At 38.4% G+C, this 20,881-nt stretch overlaps 1 protein-coding gene across 5 annotated transcripts in view; it reads right to left on the bottom strand.

Moving 5' to 3' along the window:
• The window catches only part of LOC121269822 (protein unc-13 homolog C-like), a 599,906-nt gene that overhangs the window by 218,305 nt on the left and 360,720 nt on the right, over positions 1 to 20,881 (bottom strand). For all 5 annotated transcript variants that reach the window (XM_041174809.1, XM_041174810.1, XM_041174811.1 and 2 more), the window contains 6 exons: positions 20,629 to 20,798; positions 13,835 to 13,950; positions 12,800 to 12,963; positions 6,134 to 6,284; positions 3,201 to 3,269; positions 221 to 310 (listed from right to left, as the gene is read on the bottom strand). In XM_041174809.1, coding sequence (XP_041030743.1) covers positions 221 to 310; positions 3,201 to 3,269; positions 6,134 to 6,284; positions 12,800 to 12,963; positions 13,835 to 13,950; positions 20,629 to 20,798 — 760 coding nt within the window. The remainder of the gene's footprint in view (positions 1 to 220; positions 311 to 3,200; positions 3,270 to 6,133; positions 6,285 to 12,799; positions 12,964 to 13,834; positions 13,951 to 20,628; positions 20,799 to 20,881) is intronic.

Genomic DNA, 20,881 nt, shown 5'->3' with positions numbered 1-20,881 from the left:
ATTCCACGTCAATTTGGCACTGCAGTCAGTGCTTGCTACTAGGGTCAAGTCACCAGGGAAAACAATTAGTTTAAAAAAATCCATACCACATGGAGTCAAATGAAAAAAAATCCTTTTGCACAATATATTTGTTGTGAAAAGTAATCAGCAAAGTCGTCTTTGCTTAAAATAAATTACCTACATTCCAAATAATAGTCCACTAAGTCGAACAACAACCCACCTTCATTCGGAAAAAGGTAATGCTGGTCAAAAGGTCCACAGTTGATTTCAGGTCTTGCAGTCTTTCTGGATTAGTTGCTGGGAAATTATCCTGGGGAAAATAACACAGAAACGTGATAAATACAGAAAATGTTGGAAGTACTCGGCAGGTCTGTTAGCATCTGTGGGGAAAGAAACCAAATGAATGTGTCAGGTTGATGACCTTTCCATTTCATGTGACACAGAATACAAAACAACCTTAATAGAAAAGAGAAATAAAGCCAGTTACTGTATTGCATGGTGACCAGGAGCTAGCAGTCTGCAGATATGAAAATCACACTCTTGCCTCTTAAAGTTTACAAACAGCTACAGTAAGAAAGAAATACTTATACTTAGATAGTGCCTTTAGCAATCACTGGATGTACCAAGGTACTTTACAGCTAATGAAGTACCTTTGAAGCAGTTATTGTGTAATGTGGAAAATGCAGCAACAAACTTGAGCACAGTAAATTCACACAAACAGCAATATGATAATGGCCAGATAATCTGTTTTGTGATGTTGACTGAGGGACAAATATTGGCCAAAACAAAAGGGAATAAACACCCTGCTCTTCTTTGAAATAGAGTCACGCAATCTTTCATGTCCATCTCGAGGGCAGATGGGGCTTTGGTTTATCAGCTCATCCAAAAAACGTCACCTCTGACAGTGCAGCACTCCATCAGTACTGCACTGGAGTGTCAGCCTAGAATTTTGTGCTGAAGTCCGAGAGTGCAACTTGAATCCACATCTTGACTCAGAGGCAAGAGTGCCACCAACTGGAGTCATGGCTGATACCTGAATTTTCCTCCTGAGACCAAATGCCCAAAGGGAATACTTCAGCAATTCAGATCAGGCTTGCTGCTGGATGTATCAACAATGCTCCTCGTCACAATCTAATGCTTGGCGTTCAATGATCATCCAGAAATAGTTACTTGATTTTTAATTTCAACATATCAATCCAACTTACTTAATCAAGTTCAACCAGTTTCATAGAATCACCAAATTTTGCATCATAGAAGTCCATTGTGTCTTTGCCAGCTCTTGTAAAGAGCTATCCAATTAGCCTCACATCTCAGCTCTTTTCCCAAAACCCCACAAAGCATTTTCAAGCATTATCCTTTATATACCCTTTTGAAAGTTTCTTTTGCATCTGACTCTGCCACCCTTTTATCCAATGCATTCCAGACCCTAACAACAAACTGCATGACAAACTGTCTCATCTTCCTTCCGGTTCTTTTGCAAATTATATTAAATCTGTGTCCTCTGATTAGTGATTATCCTAGCCCGAAGAAACAGATTTTATTTACTCTATCAAAACCTATAATAAATTTTAATTTCTATTAAATCTTCCTTTAACCTTCTCTGCTCATGCACGAGCTTTCCCGCTACAGACATAATTAGGGGTGGTGCACCAGTGTGCAGCCACCTGTGAGATGTTGTAGTGGTCCATAGTGTTGAGTGCACAGATGTCTGTGACCATCTGCCTAAAGAGTCACAGTCTCCATTGGCACAAGTTCTCGGTCATGTTCAGGTCTCTTCACCTGTAGACCCAGGATATTGTCTCCTTCTCCTTGGTGCCCTTCTTCCCACTCCTCTGACCTTCTGATGCCCAGCACTCTGCCCTGCCTGCGCAGGCTGATGCTCCTCATCTCCAGTGGCTTCCATTTCTGAGGGTGCAGCACCCATTTGGAGAAAAGAATTCTTGTTGTCTTAATAAGCTTCAATTCTCTCATTTTGTTCCTTCTCAAAAGTATCAGCCTTCCACTCCAAAATTAATAAAACTCAGTGGAATAATCCATGCTGACTCCACATTCCCAAATGTGGATGGAAACATCTATTGTTATTGAATATAAGATTATGTGCATTAGTCAATGGTTCCAGTAGAAGAGAGAAAAGCTGGATCTAAATTAGTTTTGTTTCAGTGAACTTCAGACTAGATTTTTCATTGTATGAGGAAGGACACCATGTAGTTTTTTTTTAAAAAAATGTGAATTCTTCATTTCCTTAGCATTCAATTATCCAGTCTTTCTTAGCTTACAGAAGCAATTAAGAAAGTACGTCCAATTAGATTGTGTCCATGCATACCCTTTGAAACCGATGCTGCTAGGTTTATAGATCAATGGCTAATCCTCATCCAGCAAGGTTCTACTCTTATATAATTACCATGCATTAAGGGGTGAAATTAGTCAGCAGCTCACCACAGGTTTCTAGTGACTCTCAGCTGATTTTTTACCACGGCCAATGTTCTTTTCACTGAAGTTCGTAGAACATTAGTTAAAACTCATTGCAAACGTGAGTTTTAACTCACTGCCATTGATCTATAAACCTACCAGAATTGGCAGCTTAACAATGGTTAAAACTCTTTTTCAAGGCTCATTTTCTAGTCTCACTTTCCCATTTTAGCTGGTTCCAAATCAAATGGAAATAAAAAAACTGGCATGGTGGAAAAATTGGCTCCCGATTCACTAACACCTGATTTGTACCGCTGGCATAGATTAATCTCAACCCCTAAGCAAGAATACTGCACCTATATCTGTCTGAAAGCAAGGTAATCTAAACGTCAAAAATGTATGGCAAATGGGGAGTAATATTATTCAGTAACAGCAGTTTCAGTCACTTGACACTACTTTTCACAATATCCAAATGAACAAACTCTCAAACTCTGTTAAAAGCAGTGATATTTTTAAAAATATATGGCATCAACCTTAGAGAAATCGGTCTGATTAAGTCTTGGAAAATCTACCTCCTGCAACGCTGGTACCAAATCGTCCCAGTTCTATAACTGCTCCTCTCTAGTAACCGAGAGCTAAAGTTTTCATTAAATGTAAAAGGTTCAAGTATTTATTTCCTCACAGTCATAGACACATTGGGACAGGAGATCTCCTCATGTGGGAAGAAATCAGAAGTGAAGGAGAATTCAGTTACCTGTGCCATAACACCATTGCATATTGTCTATACATACCCTATATTTAGAAAGGTCAATCCTCAGCGAGTTGTGCAACTGATCTAGCAGCTTTATAAATTTTTCTCTCTGCAAAATAAATAAAACAAAATACAAATTTCTGTATGTCATTGGAAAACATTCCTGAGACTGCCAACTTTTAATTCTTCAAGGACAAATATTTATTTGAAAATGATGATATATAATGGGTAACTAAAGTTTCCTACAATACTTCCATCTCACTAATGCCACTTTCCTAGTTGTATTATATTGGACTGGTGTTATCACCTAAGTACCAGCATTGTAATGCAGAACTTTGTTTCGCTATTACCTTGAAAGAGTAAAAATACACTTTCAAATGTTTTATTACAGATGTTGATAAAACCAGCAGTGTACCAATGCAGAATCAGACTTAATTTTAGAAAACCTTCTACTCCACACAAAAAAATCAATTTTAACTATCATGATGAATAGGAGTGTCAGCGCAATTTATAAAGAACATTCTTCTGTAATGTTGCAGCTAAGCTACAGATAATACACATTTTGCTAAGACAATCAGCACAAACTCTAAGAGCATGCATAATTCATTTTCACCATTTAATTGATTCCTAAGAAACTATATTTTCAACTTAGAATGGATACTCGGGTCTTCAGGAAACAGAAGGGATTTAATGAGTTTTTGATGGAAAAGAAACCTGCCACACGGTTTTACAACAAATTGTCCATTATTAAAAATAGCTTTCTCTTACTTTGTTTCAATATAGTTAATGCATAGTCAGTCAGTGATTGCATGAAATTGGGTGCTGAAATACATTTTTTCTGCTCAGTAGTTTAATTTAGGAGGTTAGTAGTTATGAATATGCTTCTTGGTGCATCCATCCTAATGAATGCAATTTATTGTGAAATATTTTGTGCCATATCTATAGTGAAGCAATTGCTAATATAGATATGTTTGAACAATTTAGGAGATTAGTGATATTTATTAATTTTAATCAATTTTGGTGCTTAAGCATTTGAAAAATTATATTAAAATCGTGAAAATCTGTGCATTCAGACCATTAGTTTTCAGCATTTAATTTCTTATGCAACTATTCAGTTAAGTGTTTTGTACCTAATTAGGAATCATGTCATATTCGTTCAAAATACAAAATTATTTGCAGAAAGAAATTATTTACAAATCAATTATTCATCGAAGGGAGTTAGTTATGAGGAAGGATGTGAACACATGGGGCTTTTCACTTAAGAACAAGTTAGGTTATGAGAAAATCTGATAATGTTGAAAATTCTGATGGATGATTTGGTAAATAGGGAAATCTACTGTCCCAGTCAGCAAGTCAGTAACTTGGTGAAATTATTAAAACAACAGGTTGCAGGAATGAATACACAAGCATACTGCAGAGGTGAACTGCAGTAGCGAATAACAGCCTTAGTGCCTCCACAGAAAGTGTGGATCAGGTGAATACTGTGCATTAAACACATGCGATAATTTGTTGCCCACAATTCTCACATTTATTCCAGTGTAAGCTTTTTCTTCATCCTTTCTTGAGATGTGCCAGTATTTGTTGCCCATCCCTAATTATCCTTGAATTGAGTGGCTTGCTAAGGCCATTACAGAGGGCATTTATGAGTCAACCACATTGCTGTGCATCTTGAGTCAGATGTAGGCCAGACCAGGTAAGGACAGCAGATTTCCTTCTCGAAAGGACAGATGGGTTATGACAGATCGTGATGGTCACCATTACTAAGACTAACTTTCAATTCCAGCTTTAGTAATTGAATTTAAATTCCACCAGCTGCCACGGTGGGATTTGAACCAGAGCATTAGGCAGGGCCTCTGGGTTACTAGCCCAGATTACATTACCACTATGCCACTGTCTCCCCATGTGGCAACAGCAACTTCTAGACTTACATCTTGGTTAATTGTTTCAAACATTGATGAATACCACCAATTTTCAACACAAGTTGGTAGAAATTTCCTCGGTTGCTTTGCCATAGAGCATCTTTTAATACTTCCTTCAAATTAGAAAGGTTTAGTTTTGTACAATAAATTTGACAAAATATAATTTTTTTCTGAAAATTTCTGTCCAATAGCACGGTGAAGCTACATAATTTGTGTTGCTACAAATGAGCGTACACAATGATGGAAAATCCAGAGTATGAATGCAACAGATTCCAATCAAGTGGAACTACCCCATAAGTTTTGGAAAGTGTTGCAGTACTGATCTTTCAAGCTTTAATTTGAAAACAAAAAAGTCCAGGCAATCTTCTACCTTGAAATTTCTAATGTTTGAAGGTAATCAATCCTCTGGTCAGTACTTTCTGGACTTCACAGATTTTACTAAGCAGTTAAGTTGAGTTTGCAATTCTTTTAATTATATACATGTCTAAACCACAGTTCTGCTTTCCCCTGGCTAAAAATGAAATGAGGTGGGTAGTATAACTCAAGGCCTTTAATCTGTGCCACTCAAAATGAATTCAAACATTAAAGTAACTGAAACCTAAAAGAATATTAACACTAGAGTGGAAGGTTAGCAGCATTTTCTTCAAGCTTTGGCAAGTGAATTCAATAAGTCCTAAGAACTTTTTAAAAATTACTTTCCACACACTATTGGTTTATAGTCAGCCATTGTTACTTTCTGTGACAATGATCTCCTACAGTCAAGTGGCAAATATTGCAGTCATAGTGCCAATACCCAATAGTGGTGCAGCCTGAAGAAAGTATGATTTTTAGTTTTATTTAGGGACCTTGAAATTCTTCCAACCCAGAATTTCAAAATTGATTGCATCAATAGAGTCCTACAGTTTAAAGGAAACAAAATGGATTGCAACCTGGGGCAAGTTTCTTTTTTGGTTTATTTTCATACATCAATAGTCCTTTCATATATTATCTGGGATCCTTTATTAATTTGCAAATAAGATTTCAATGCAAAATGCATAACTAATATTGCACTTACTCCAAAGTTTGAAGCAGCAAATCGATCTGAGGCCGAAACATTTGTTGAAGCTGTAGTATGTGCAAAATATGCATTAATATTGGCCAACAGAGTGCTCATTACAGCAGGAACCCCTGGGCACATGTATTTGGATGACAGACAGGAGAAATGCCTATAAGAAAAAAATGTATGAATTTATTTATTTAAGATCCCACTCTTCATAGAGAATACTACCAATTTATAACTTGCAGTGTTTGGATGCATGGTTATATGTTACCAACATAAATCACAATAAAATACAAGCTGTTTTGTGAAGGTGATACATTTGCTGCTGCTCAAATGCTGAAGCAGTCATGTCACACTCTGTCTTGGGCTGATAACTGGCAATTAACATTCACTCCACACAAGTGCCAGGCAATGACTACCTCCAGCAAGAGAGATCATAACCAACATTAGACAAGGCATCAAATGGCATTGGCTTCATGGAATTTCCCAGGATCAACATCCTGGAGGGTTCATGGATCAGAAATGTAAATGGACCAGCAGATAAATACTGTGGTTACAACAGCAGGTCAGAGGCTGGGTATTCTGTGTATGTATCAACGGTTGATCTATTATTTTCCAGATACCCTACTGGATAAAAACATCACACACAGGAAGTGCTAGTATTGAATCCTTTGAGTTGGCTGATCTCAGCTAGATGAGTCACAATGCTGCTGAAGTTGTCTCAAGGTCCTGGGCGACAGAAGGACAAGAAGAAAGGCCATTTGGGTACCAAAATAGTACATTTCCCCATTGCTCCAAAGTTTTCATTGGTTGCTGATGAAGCTCCACCGCATGATCTGAAGAACCCCCATTAAAATTCAAGCCCAAAGATTTTGGATCTGAGGCTTTTTAGAAATATTTACATATTTTGAGAAAAAGTAAATTGTGTTTTATGTATTTCGGCACTATATAGTTATCACTACAGGAAAGAACACCTTCTACAGTCTTGGGACATCCCACAACGTGTCACAGTCAATGATTTATTTTTGAGGTGTTGATTTGTAGGCAAATGTGCCATCCGATTTGTGCACAACAAGATCCCACAAACAGTAAATGAGATAAACGAATATCGAATCTGCAATGGCAGTGATGGTAGAGACACAATTGGCTAGGTCAGCAGGTCAACTTCTGCTTCACTTCCAATAGTGCAACAGGATCCTTTGCCTCAACAAGCAGCCGGAAAGTGGTTTAATGTTTCATGGCTGTCAGGTGACAACATCTCTGCATTGAAGTGTCAGGCCTTGTTTTTACTCGAGTCCTGGAATGGGATATGAACCTTCAACCTGTTTCAGAAGCAAGAGTGCTACCATTGAGCTTGTATCGCACCAGATTACTGTAATATAGTTTGCTATGGTGTCCTGGAATGTCAATGGAGGAGAATACGATACTATCTGGGTCAGGCCAAGAGTCTGTACTTTAGATCTGCTGGCAATATAAGAGTTAACTATTCAAATACAACCTCCTTTAACAATTTGCCAATACGAAGGTGTTTTTGAAGGCCTCATTATCAGGAGTGAATTATGAACTATTAAAGGAAATCCATTTTAGACCAAAACAGTATTAAATGCACCTCAAATACATTGTCTAATATAAATGATCTGTAAGTCTGCCACACAATCTAACCAACATATCATTTGTCAGTGCATGCATGACAAGAATGTCCAAATCGGTAAAGAAAAGTCAACATTAAACACATTGTGTTCACTCATTAGACTGTGTGGATGTATTTTACCAGAATTGTGAAGGTGAATAATAGTTGGTGATTGTAAGAGAAAGGGCTGCTTAGCTAAGAGCTGGCAACATTTTGCAAACTCTCCAAGGTGATTTTTTTTTTAAATTGCACTTAACACTATATTTGGAGAAAGTTGAATCACATAATCCTTTTGTAATACAATTTTGACATTTTACTTATTTAAGATTAAGTTCAAACCATAATACTTTACAAAGTATAGTAACATTTTTATTATCCAGTTCTGGTGCTGGTTAATCAAAAATGCCAGTTAACGGGGACTTACATTATTCCAGGGGTGCTGCCCTTTGAGGAGAAAGGGGAAGCAGCTGGGCAGTCAAGGGCCCAGGCGTAGCAGGGCATCACAGTAAAATGAGAAGCAAACAGATCATCACCACAACTGAAACCAAGCTGAATAGGAACTCTCAGTGGTTTGGATAAACAGCTCTGAGCGCGATGCCCGCATGCTCACCCCAAGCAGATCTGACTGTACAGTACAATGTGAACAAATTATAAAATGTATGTTATATTCTTGCAGTGTGCCCAGCCCAGGGATGAGAAATTTCTGCCAAACGGTGGATTTCCGACATTGGGGTTTCAGGAATCTGCCAATCAACTCTTTATTCCTGAACTTCAGACCAGCCTTTTCTTTAAAAAGAAAGTCGAGCTGTCACTTTCACTGATGGTTGCTCTGAGTGGTAACTGCTGCTTCCGACCTTCAGCTAGCTTTGTGGGTTTCTGGCTGGCTTCTTTTTTTAAAAATTGGAACTGGCAGGGGTTTGGGGATATCAAAAATTCTAGTTAATAGAGAATTCCGGTTGGTACAGTGACGAATAACCCAATTTTACTGTACTAATTTAATTTTTTTTTTCAAATTTTACTGAAAACCTGAATGATCAAGCACAAGATTTCAACAGACATAACTCTCCCCTGAATACTGTTAATTCATTAACAAATTCTCCACTATCTCCAAATCTTCACTATAGTACATTGTAGTAATTGTACCTTCCAGGTATTCAGAGTGAATCAATTAACAAATATTGTATCCTCTAGAGAGTACATGTGAATGAGTCAGAGGCATAATTTTAATTCCCATTGTTCTTTGCAACAAAATAATTTAGTTTTAATGCTAGAATATTTCACGGCAGCAAATAGCAATTAACACAAAGAGCATTTTATGCTTGCTGGTTAATTTATTAATTGAAAAAAATCCCACATGGCCAGGGGTTCGTGGGGAAGGGAAGGAGAGGGAGAGCAGTGAAGCAGAATTGTCCACTTCACTGGTATAGGGTGAAGAATTTCACTAAGATTAGCATAATCTCTCAGCTCTCAGCAATGAAAAATCCTGACAATAATGATGTCCACAGGCAAGCTGAAAAAACACAGATCAAACTCTGCATATTCCTCCTTGCAAAGTGAACTCATCAAGCTGAGGAGTAACCCAAACAACTGCTGTCACTCCCTGCCAAATCCTATTCCCATCTCTCAAAAGTACTGACTGGGCTACAGTTCCTGTTACTGGTGCCCACACTCCCACCAACCTGATGCCCGTACCTGAAATACTAATGGTCTTTATTCACATGAACTGCGGCAGTGAATATTGGCAGGTTATAAGATATCAAAGCTTAGGCCAAGCTGGTTTCAAGTGGTGTACATCTTCCAGGAGGATTCACTAAATAAAGCAGCTCTTCAATATGAGAACTCACCGTCAGGCAGTGGTGGAGAACATTGGAACCTACCCTTTATACATAAATAAGCATTTATTCACAGAGGTACACATTGCACAACATGCATCTTTAACCAATAATCCCTCTTTCAATCTGCTTCCATTATATATGAATACAGGTGAATCCTCAATTAATACCCACTACCTGAATACAATTAACACCCAACTGATATACAATTAACATTCAGGCAGTAATAATTTTTCATTTGTCTAAATCAAAGATTCTGAGGCCAAATTCAATTCCAGATTGGCTCAGGATGGACTCTGAGGCAAACCTCGGAATTCCTATTTCCTATCTAGGTTCGAATCCAGCTAGCTTTTGTGATTCAATTGTTGCTGTATATTCAACATGGGTTATAATTGGTGTTGGACAAATTTGAGATTTTTGAACTTCATCCATTGAGGTTTCAAAGATGATCCATATGTTTAAATATAAGCAACAATAACTTGTTATTTTTAATACACAAGATAATCCCAGTTCATGTGCCCACTCAGTATATTGTGCAGCTTTAGCCTTTGTGCCTAAGGTTGTGAACTCTCCAAGATCATTGGTATTGAGGAAATAAAGATTAATCTCCTGGAGAGGTTTGCAAACAAGCCAGGAGAAAAATTCAAAAGGGTGTTTAAAAGGAATGATTTCTTTTCAATTTCTTTGAACATTTCTTTATTATATATAAAAATATTGGAGATTGGCAAAAAAAGCTGGGCAGGCAGGCAGATCATGAGATGAAACCTCCAGGGTGTATTTCCAACCCTCCTTATGAGAGGCCTTAAAGAAAAACTACACGCAAATTTCCAGCAAATTTGCTCCTGCCTCCCTCTCCCTATCTTTATGATGATTATTGCTTTTATCCTCAGCCTATTTTTTTAAATAGTCTCCCTCTTTTGTTTCTCTAAATAATTTGTGCACCAGAGACAGAGACATTCAGGAAAATCATCAGCCCCTACTTTCCCACAAATCACCTCAGTTTAAAACTAAATAAAACAGCACTCCCTCAAACAGTAAGATTTAGCTGTAAAAACAAAAAACTGCGGATGCTGGAAATCCAAAACAATTCTGTTTTTGTTTAAGATTTAGCTGTAACCTTAGATACTTCTTTAACTGCTACAGCCTGAAAGTGTGTTTGAGGGTGGACATTTAAAATTAAGAGTCTAACCATGCTGGAGTGCTCCCATGTTTTACTCTAACCTGTGTAGCAAACCAAAACAGTACAATGCCAGATCACATAGGGGTTGATCAACTGCCTGGAAGCAGGTATCCAGTGGTAGGCTGGGGTGTCCCAACTCCGAGCAGGCCTACAGCTCCTCCCCTGCCTGTCTAGGTGGAGTACAGCGATAGGCCACCTTGGAGTGGGGACCCCCAACATTCATGGTCTGGCTGATTTTTCATTACAATTTTCAAAATGTGGCTGACAGGGCATCTTCCTGTTGAGATGCCCTCCCAGTCTCTAATCTTGTGTTGCAGTGGATGCTCTCTGAAGCTAGAAGGGCTCTGGTTGGCCCTCCAGCTTCAAGAGTTCACCCACAGCCCTTAATTGGACAGCAAACCCATCTCCGTGTCAATTAAGGGTTCACCCACATGAAAACCTTAACTTTAATGAGGAGATCCCCCTGGAGGTGGTTTAGTGACCCGAAAACAAACTCAACTCATATTTGCCGCCTCCCTGGCAAGAGTTCAGCCTCACGAAAGGGAACCAAACATTCAGCATTGGGAGTGGGCCTTGGACATAGGGAAGAGTGGGCATGGGACACCAGCAAAGGCATTAGTAGAGAGGGACTGACCGGGACTGGTGCAGGTCACAAGAATTCAGCTTGGATTTACCTTTAAATTACTTCTTTAGTTAATCTAGTTCAATATATAGCATCATGTGATTCTGTGCTGTACAAATGTTAGAAAGGAAGAAAAAATACAACCACTTAAAGGCAGAAAACATTAAAAATGGACAAGAAAATGCAAAGTCAACAAAATTCTGCAATTTAACTTCCCTAATACAAAGAAATGCTGAAACAAAGATGAATAATTAGGCCTGTAGCTTTATATCCTAATTAATTATGACTTTTCCTAAAGGGACATATATATATATATATATATGACACACATGTCTAATAATCATTAAATTTAATTAGAAAGTACACTTTTGTTCCAGGTTTTTTTTAAGTCTCTTTTTTAATTGTGATCTAAAAATAATTGAAATGAATCTGATTGACGCGGCGACGGCAAACAACTGGTATACTTGACTGCAGCAAACAAATTCTTTCCACTACGACCGACCAGCAATGACTTCTTAAGGATGTCAATACAGACAGCATTTTAAAGCAAACGGTTCAGAGTTTGCACAGCTTACAAGGAATCATATCAAATTTGAATTCTCTTGAGTGCAGCTTTGCATGTACAAATTATTTCAAGGAATCTATTCATTTGTGCTGAACAATGAAAATAATGCACAATGATTACATTCTAATTTTTAAAAACAAAATTAATTCTTGGGCAAGGTCACTGACAAGGTCAACATTTATTGCCCATGCCTAGTTATTCCCAATAGGTGATGCTTGGTATTCTTCTCGAGCTACTGCAATTCTTTGTAGCGGTGTTTTGATGCTGCTGAGTGGCTCTTAGGCCCCTTCAGAAGGCACTTGAGAGTTAACCATGTTACTGGGGGACTGGACCGGTGTAAGGATGACAGGGGTAATTTCCTAAAGGTTATTGGTGAAGATTCCTGCTTCAGACACCATGGACTAGGCTCCCAGTCTGGAGTGTGTTAACAACAAGTCTTTATTAACAACTCATAACTATGCACATATTTACAGTAGAAGATACAAGTAACAAGCTAATCCCATGCTAGGTCTTAACCCAACTGTGTCCATTTCCAAACTGACGCTAGCTCTGTGTCAGGTGTCTTGTTACATCACTGTGTGGGTGGTACTGTATTCAGTCTTACATTAACCCTTACGTACCAGACCCTTCTACTACAATTAGTGAAGTATTTGGGTTTGCATGACAATTGATAGCTTCATGGACACCTTTATTGATACCAGCATTTTATGTCCAGGTTTTTAAAACCAAATTCAAATTCTCAAACTGCATGGTAGGTTATGAATTCATGGCTTCTGATATCTTAAGAATCAAAATTGAAACTATCTAGATCCAGGATAACGGGGGGAAAAAAATTACAAATGAGTTACTTACGTCATGGCCTGGTAAATTGATTCAACTCCATAGCGCATTGCAAATTCATCTACAATTTCCTGACCAAAATCTTCAAAGTACACTTTCCATGCTTCATCTCCTTTCACTTGTGGGATTTTCACGATACCGTTATATTTTGTTTCAGTCAGATAAGTGAATAGATTCTGAAGAAAATAAGAGTTACGTTAAATCTGTGCATTATATTTCTGACCTTCTTGAAGATGACATTCAACACCAGAGGTCCACAGTATTATTCTATTCATTCTGTCCAAGTTCTATTTTTATTTTAAAACAAAAACAGAATTACCTGGAAAAACTCAGCAGGTCTGGCAGCATCGGCGGAGAAGAAAAGAGTTGACGTTTTGAGGACTCGAAACGTCAACTCTTTTCTTCTCCGCCGATGCTGCCAGACCTGCTGAGTTTTTCCAGGTAATTCTGTTTTTGTTTTGGATTTCCAGCATCCGCAGTTTTTTGTTTTTATCTCTATTTTTATTTTGATGCACATTACAATTTTCCTACTTGTATTTTATTTTAAAAAAAGCAGATCATAATCTACATGAATGACAGACACGGGGGTAGAAATATGTCTCGGGCAGCCACCCGTTATACACAGGACCTGATATTTAATTTCACTGACTGCAATAGAACCAAACATCAATTGCTACGTATAACAGAGAGCTGATCTGATAATGTCCGTGTTGCTCCGCCACCTGAGATGAATTTCTACCTCCCCAATATGTAACCAAAAGTTCCACTGTGAACATTAAAATGCCATGTAATAAATAGATTAAAGTACAAGGCCAATAATGAGCTACCAAATCCATCAAGCAGAAAATAATGATCCTGGATGAAAAAGTTTTGAACAACGCGTTCTTACAGAAATAAAGTGGATACCGTTGGTATACTTCATTCAAAATAGAAAATCGTTCTGTTTAATTCCTCGGTTGGAACCAAGTGCAGCACATCTGCACTGCACAAAATTAGTGTATATTTGAAAAATTATGAAACATTACATAATGGCGCTCTGTCCCTCACCTCATGTAAACACGTGTACTGCACATGATACGGGGCTACTTTCTCTTCTCCTTTAATTTCAACACTTATTTTCATTCTAATTGCACCAGAAACAGCCGATTTGTCGGTTCTCTTCTCTGCAAAGAAATACAGTGCATAATTCAGAGATATTCTACAATGCATGAAAATATCTTAGTGCTCATTTAGATGTTAATGATTTATAAATAGCATGAACATGATACATTAGTGAAGTCCCTAAAGATTGTCCATCTCCATTTTTCCTTCATAGTTAATAATTGTTACTCATGTTGTAATTTGATGTTTCAAGCAAAAAATTATTTTAGGATTTTCATTTGCATATACTCAAAAGTATAATTTTAATAATTGAAAAATAAAATAGGGTGAATCTGATGATCAAATGCAGAAAAATAAAGGGAATGAAAGATTGAATTGAGAGATTTAAAAAACTTCAAAATTAAAAGTAGGAAAGAAAATGTAAAAATGTAAACTTCCAGATTTAACAATTTACTGCCTGTAGGAACAAGACTCCACAGTTTCAACTGTTCCCTTTCTGGGCTGTAGAGATCAAGTGGCATTGCAGGAACATAAATCTCATTGTTAAAAGATCCTTGCACAATTAAGTGCCAGCCCTAACTTCCTGCAACCCAGTTAAACAGCAATTAATGCACAAAGGCGGCTTTTTCTTCCTGTACCTGATGTGACTTTGAATTCGCTCCTATTAATCCACCTTCCTTCTCAGTCCCTCCCGTGATCATTTCCCAATCCTTCAGTCTCATTGCCTGTAGAGATGCACAGTTGCTTGTCCCGTTTACACAGATCCCAGATGCCCAGCTTCCCTCGCTGCACCGCCAGCAGCTCGCATTTTCAGCAACTTTCTGGGCAAGCTTTTTTCTGAACTGAAGAGTGCAGGAGTAGATTTAACCAACAACAGAGGCCATTTGGCGCCCTGTTGGAGCACATTTTGGCCCAATATTCAGCGAGATGTAGGCCGGCTAACTTTTACTTCTAACTATTTTTTCTTACCTCCACACATTAGTTTCTGAGCCACGGGCTGATATCGCCATTCTAAATTGTTTCCCCTTCAGATTTTGCACCGAAAGTAGTTACAAAACTTCTCTTTCATTCAAAGCTACACCTCATTTGCCCCAGCTCTATCCATAGTTTTGCACTGGTGAACTAATTGGCTTAAGTACGTGTCTTCAAACTCTCAAAAATTAAAGCCCGCCCAGCGTGAAACGCAGTTCCAGAGGATAGCGGGAGTGGGTGGGCGGTGGGGGAGGGAGTGCAATGACCGTCGGGTCCAATGGTGAACCAGCAGCCTGTGCAAATAGCGCGCAGGCAGCCTTGCAAAGGCTGTTCATCATGGTAAACAGAAGGGCTCCCCAGCGTGCTGCTGGTGAGCAGATCAAGCAGCAGGGTAGGGCAATGGCGCACTGTGCCCCTCACTTTTCTGACGAGTGCCTAGCTGCTCGCCTGGAAGAGGTAGCAGCACGGTGGGTGGTCCTCGTTCCTAGGGATGGGAGAAGGACCCCCACCTGACCAAATGTGCCTGGGAGGAGGTGGCAGGCATAGCCAGCTCCCATGATGTGGTGCGACGCACATGAGCCCAGTGTCACAAGAGTTTCAATGACCTCTTGCGCGTGGGAAGGGTGAGTACCATGTTGGCAGAGGTCACTTAACACAGCCGGTAGGCTTTCCCATCCACCTGCCCCATCTGAGTGCAGTTACAGCATTGAATCATTCACGGCATGTGTCCCTCACCGAGTGGGACAGCAGATATTGTCCATGCCTAGTTCACCCTGAGAGGGTAGTGCTGAGATGGATTCTGCACCTGCAGCATGTGGTTGACTGACACCCAGAGTACTGTTTTAGGGGCTACCACAAGGATCTACACCTTGGCGCAGTGCTGGAACCGCAAAACATGTCAAAGTCAGGCTGCTGTCTGACTGGGAGGGGAGCTTCCAGGTGGCGGAGCACCCATCCATCTGCTGCCCTTGGCGTTCCACATGCTTGTGCGTCCTTGCTTTGCAAGGTTAGACCATGTGGTGGCAAATGTGATGGAGGCAGCTTGTGGGCAAACCATCCATGGAATCCCACACCTGATGTAAAGAAATATCTCAAAGATCGACTGAAACTTGTAACTGGCTCTCACTATTTGCATTACAACAAAGCTACACTCCGTGCCATCAGGCAGAGACAGAGAGGCGAGAGAGATGATGGCTATGTTGAAGGTGTGATATGCTCTTCCTAACTCATCACAGGGAAGAATGGGCCATTCAGAACTGATGGCTTGGCCACTTATTAAAAAAAAATTAATCACTTAAACCATAACAATAGCCAAGGTTTTTCCAGGCATGAGCTAATTAATTACCTTCTGCGAAACACTCAAAATCATCATGCAGAGAAAAAGGTCATGTGATCAGAATCACACCTTTTGAAATGTCTTTTTTGACAACACCCTGGTTGCTTTTGAAGCAGTCCAGAGAAGAAACAGTTGAAGGCAGTAATAAGGCTGCATACCTCTCTCTCTCTGTCCTTCAACTAAAGTGAACTCTACCTGCTTACATCATACTGGGGACAACAGACAGAAAAAAAACAAGGACCACCATTTTAAAAACAGCCTCAGCCACGGACAAGTGAAGACTCATAGGCAGTGACCTGTCTATTTTTCTTGCCTTTTATCATTGAATCATAATTTGGTCAAAAGCTCTCTTCTACTGCATAGCACAATTGTGTGCCTGCACGAGCACGTGTGAGTTTTCACCTTTATGGAAATAAGGTTTTTTTTTTACCTGGGTGGAGTTTTAGCATAATAGAAACTAACCTTTTTGTGTTTAATCTCAAGAAAGCCTGTCATACTGAATTCTTTGCAATCAGCATGTAAATGGTCAAGGAGATAAATTGGCAGAGTCATCCTTACAATTTTCAAAACACCCTGTTACGATCAATATTGTACCCATCCTCACCCGGTCATACAACATGTATTTAAAGACAATGAAATTCCCCCTGTATGTGGGCAACAATTACTTTGCATTTCAACGAGCAAATGCATATCATTCTTGCACCTAAAGAGGCAACTGCTAATGGTGTTCTTAATTCTTTCATGGGATGGGGATGTTGTGGTAAGGCCAGTGTTTTTTGCCCACCCCTAACTGCCCCTCCATTGAGTGGCTTATTAGGCCATTTCAGAGAACAGTTAAGGGTCAACCACATTGGAGTTACATGTAGGCCAGACCAGGTAAGAATGGCAGCTTTACTTCCCTAAAGGACAGTAGTGAACCAGATGGGTTTTTACAACAATCGATACAGTTGTCACGGGTGCCACTACTGAGACTAGCTTTCAATTGCCGATTTATTGATTGAATTTAAATTCCACCAGCTGCCATGGTGGGATTTGAACACGCATCCCCAGATTAGCTTGGGCCTCTTGATTACTAGTCCAGTGACATTACCACTATGCCCTACTGTATTCAAGATGGCAAGCAGCAGCAACACATGAATAAAAACAATATTGGATTGCACCAATCTGGTTTAAATATAGAGAGCACACGGAGTGACAATTTCCTCTGAAATTTCCATCATAAAAGTTAAATGCAAGTCAATGCCAAAGATGTGATAAGGGCTGCTTTATATTTTACACATACTGTAAAAGGGTTGAAATGCAATTAATGAAACAAGTCATAAAATGCTCTGTTAAGGTTATGATGCTCCTGTTCAAAGCCAGTGACAGTAAAATCATATAGTTTTGTTCAGAGGAGAATAGAAGCAAACACCAAATTCTAAATTTTAATAAAAAGTAGAAACCAGCCATGTAAACATAGATAAATAGATCAAGATTTGGTGTATCTGCACAGCTCATACTTATTGTGGAAAGAAAACATCAACGACCAATTTAACTGGGATGATGGGTTAAAGCACATTCCCTTATTAACTCAACTCCTACTGGCAACCCTGTCCAAAAGGCAACTCCGACTGTTAAGTCTCAACCTGAGCCAAATCCTGCTGACAGCTGTGATCAAATTTTTTCCCTTTGGCATCTACATGCTGAACTGAGTAAACTTGCAGCTGATAAGTCAGATACAGGCTTATTCCTTCCAGTGTGTAAATACTTTTATTTATTTCAGTGACACCTTTAAAAATTAGTACTCGTAAGTTGTTCCCCATAAATGCCGATCCTCTCCATGGTATGAGTTCCTGATTGCTCCTCTTTAAGCTAATTGTTGAATGCGAGAGATACCAGAGAGAATCAGGCCAATTATGGGTGTTAGCAGGAATCTGGGTGGAGATACATAGTTAGATCAGCTGTCTAACCAGGTCACTCTGCCTTCATCTGGAAATCAGTCATTTGAAAATCGTCACTATTGGATGAGTGAAATATTCATCTTTATGCCATTTCCTTGTTAATTTAGGATGAATAAGCATTAGTATAGATATGCCATGATCGGCCAGTTACAAGTTTTCAGGTATTTGTTATACTCACCAAAGCAAAATTGGAAGCACCTACAATTTCGATTGACTGCTGTCAAATATGCCTGTCAACAATTCATAGCTGCTGTAGTGTAGTGCAGTGCTCTGCAGCTAGCAGGTTAGTACATGAATTGGAAAATTGCGTTTGGTTCTCTCTCACAAAGATGTCTGTAGTCATCATAGGCAAATATATGACATCAAGAAGTTCTTCCCCACACGAAAAAAATCTTTGAATTATTTAAGAGTGAATTGGTTAGGTGCACTGGTGGGAATTTCAGGTCCGTCTGGATAAATGAGCTGAGACATGCTGAATTTCTCATTCATAATTATATTGTAATTTGTTTTTAAACAATTCAAGCCAAAAGCTAATTCTTTTGTTACTTGTTTTTGTAACTTTGGAAATTTTACTTCAGATCTTACATAGATCTGTTACACTGGATAAGGTACATCATATTCATCCGGTTCCTCAAAACACTTTTATGTAAAACGGGGACACAAATGTTTGAAATCACTGATATATGGCAAAAAAAATCAATAAGTTCAACTGCAATCTTGCCTTAATTTACATCTGATGCAGTAATTAATTATATTCCAGATACTTAGCAAATTAAAATCAAAGGTTTGTAAATTGTTCCAATTTGGTCTACTCTGCACCCTGATGGGCAATTCAAGAAGACTTGTAAGTTTTATATTCATTTTACTTCTGCAGATGTGCACAAAGCTGGAGATTGCCACCATAATATGTTACAATAAGTTTATATTGTGGGGAAATGAAAAATTTGCTGAGGGTGAATAGGAGAGAAATTAAGTTACAGCCTATAGTCGCAAAAATGCTAAAGCATTTATATAGATGTATTAAACTTCTGATCGTATGACTAACATGAATTGAAAATTGAAACATAACATGGATATCTGGAAGTGAATTGCTGGGTTGTAATCTGATAGAAGAGTTGAGAAGACATTCTTAACCAAGGGAATAACACAGTTTATAAACTCATCTAAACCACAATTAGATTACAGCTTTTGACTAACCCCTATCTAAGTTAGATATTTGTATATAAAGAGTGCATTCCTCTTGTTTTGTAAGAGGAAACTGTACTACTTGATGCATAATGTGCCATTGTGTAAGGCCAGATATAAATCATAAGAGTTGAGTATAAAGTATTGTGTGCTTAAGAGGATGTAGGACCATGTATGGGCGAAGCCAAGATCGGCACCTCATGTTCAATTGAAATTGCTAAAGAGAAGGAATAAATGCAGGAGATAGGCAGCAAAGGAATGTTTGAAAAATTGCAGAATAGAATTTTAAATACCAGATGCATAGGTGATGCAGATGTTGGTTGTGCATGTACAATGTGATCTGATTTAAAGCAAAAAAGAAAAAAGCAAGCCATTTCAACAATATAAACACTGGAAAAGCAACTACCTATCCCTAGAAGAAATGCTGTGTATCCAAAGTTTAAGGATATTCAGGGAGATAGTTACCAATCTGTGTCACCTCCAACTTTCAGAAAGGGCTACCCTTGCAATAATACCTATATAAAACCAATAAACTCAATGCAGCAGATAATGGTGGATACTTTGGATTTATATGGTGAGGAATATTTTCTATTTCAATTGAAAGGGTTAAAGTATAATTTAAGTACAACTAAAATGAAACTGAATACCTAATAGGGTGCATGGTGAAATCATGACTGTTGATAAATCAAATTTACAGTCCATTAGAGTTTCATCAGGCTGATCAAGAGTATGTTAAACTAAATGCATCTACATCTAGTTCTTAAATATACATGAAGTACAATAGAAAAAAACTATAATCTAACTTTGTGCTAACTTGATACTTTAAAATGTCAATGTGAATATATTGCTTTTAATTACTGTTGAGGACACAGAGTGTAGTTACAAATAAACTAATTTAGGGATAAGAGAGAAAGAAAACAAAATTGAGGGAGACAGAAAATGGCTAACCACAATTTCAGCTGAAGAAATGTTAATCTTAAAATGCGGGCCAAGCCATTTATGAATAAAATCAGGAAGAATTCTTTCTATATAAAGAACGGCAGGAATCTGGAACACTCACCCAAAAGGCTGTGGTCAACTCAAATTTTCAAGACTGACATCAATGGGTTTTTGTTAGGGACGGGTAAAAAGGGAAAATGAATAAACAAAAGCATGTAAATGAAGTTGAGGTATGCCACGATTTATTAAGATAATGCAACAAGCTCAAAGGGCCAAATGTCCTATGATCCTGTATTCAAACATAATAATAGAAGCCAAAAACGTTATTGCAGTGCCTTACGAGTAGTCAACAATAAATAATCACATACCTAAGTTGTACCAGACATCCATCTCACCGCTCAACGTTCGTACTTCAATTATTGTTTGCCCAAGGAAATCGTCTGATTCTTTCTTGAAATGCTGCTTAACCCGAGATTTAATATCGTCATCTTCATCCCAGACTCTAACTTTTATTCTATCAGTGGAATTGTGGCACTCACTGTTCATAAATAAAATATAAATATTAAAAGTATAGCACGACATAGATTACCACATTACAGGATCTCTCTTTCTTACTTCATT

The sequence above is a fragment of the Carcharodon carcharias genome, chromosome 26 (genome assembly GCF_017639515.1).
Source record: "Carcharodon carcharias isolate sCarCar2 chromosome 26, sCarCar2.pri, whole genome shotgun sequence".
Lineage (NCBI taxonomy): Eukaryota > Metazoa > Chordata > Chondrichthyes > Lamniformes > Lamnidae > Carcharodon > Carcharodon carcharias.
This window is presented reverse-complemented; position numbering and strand designations above follow the sequence as displayed.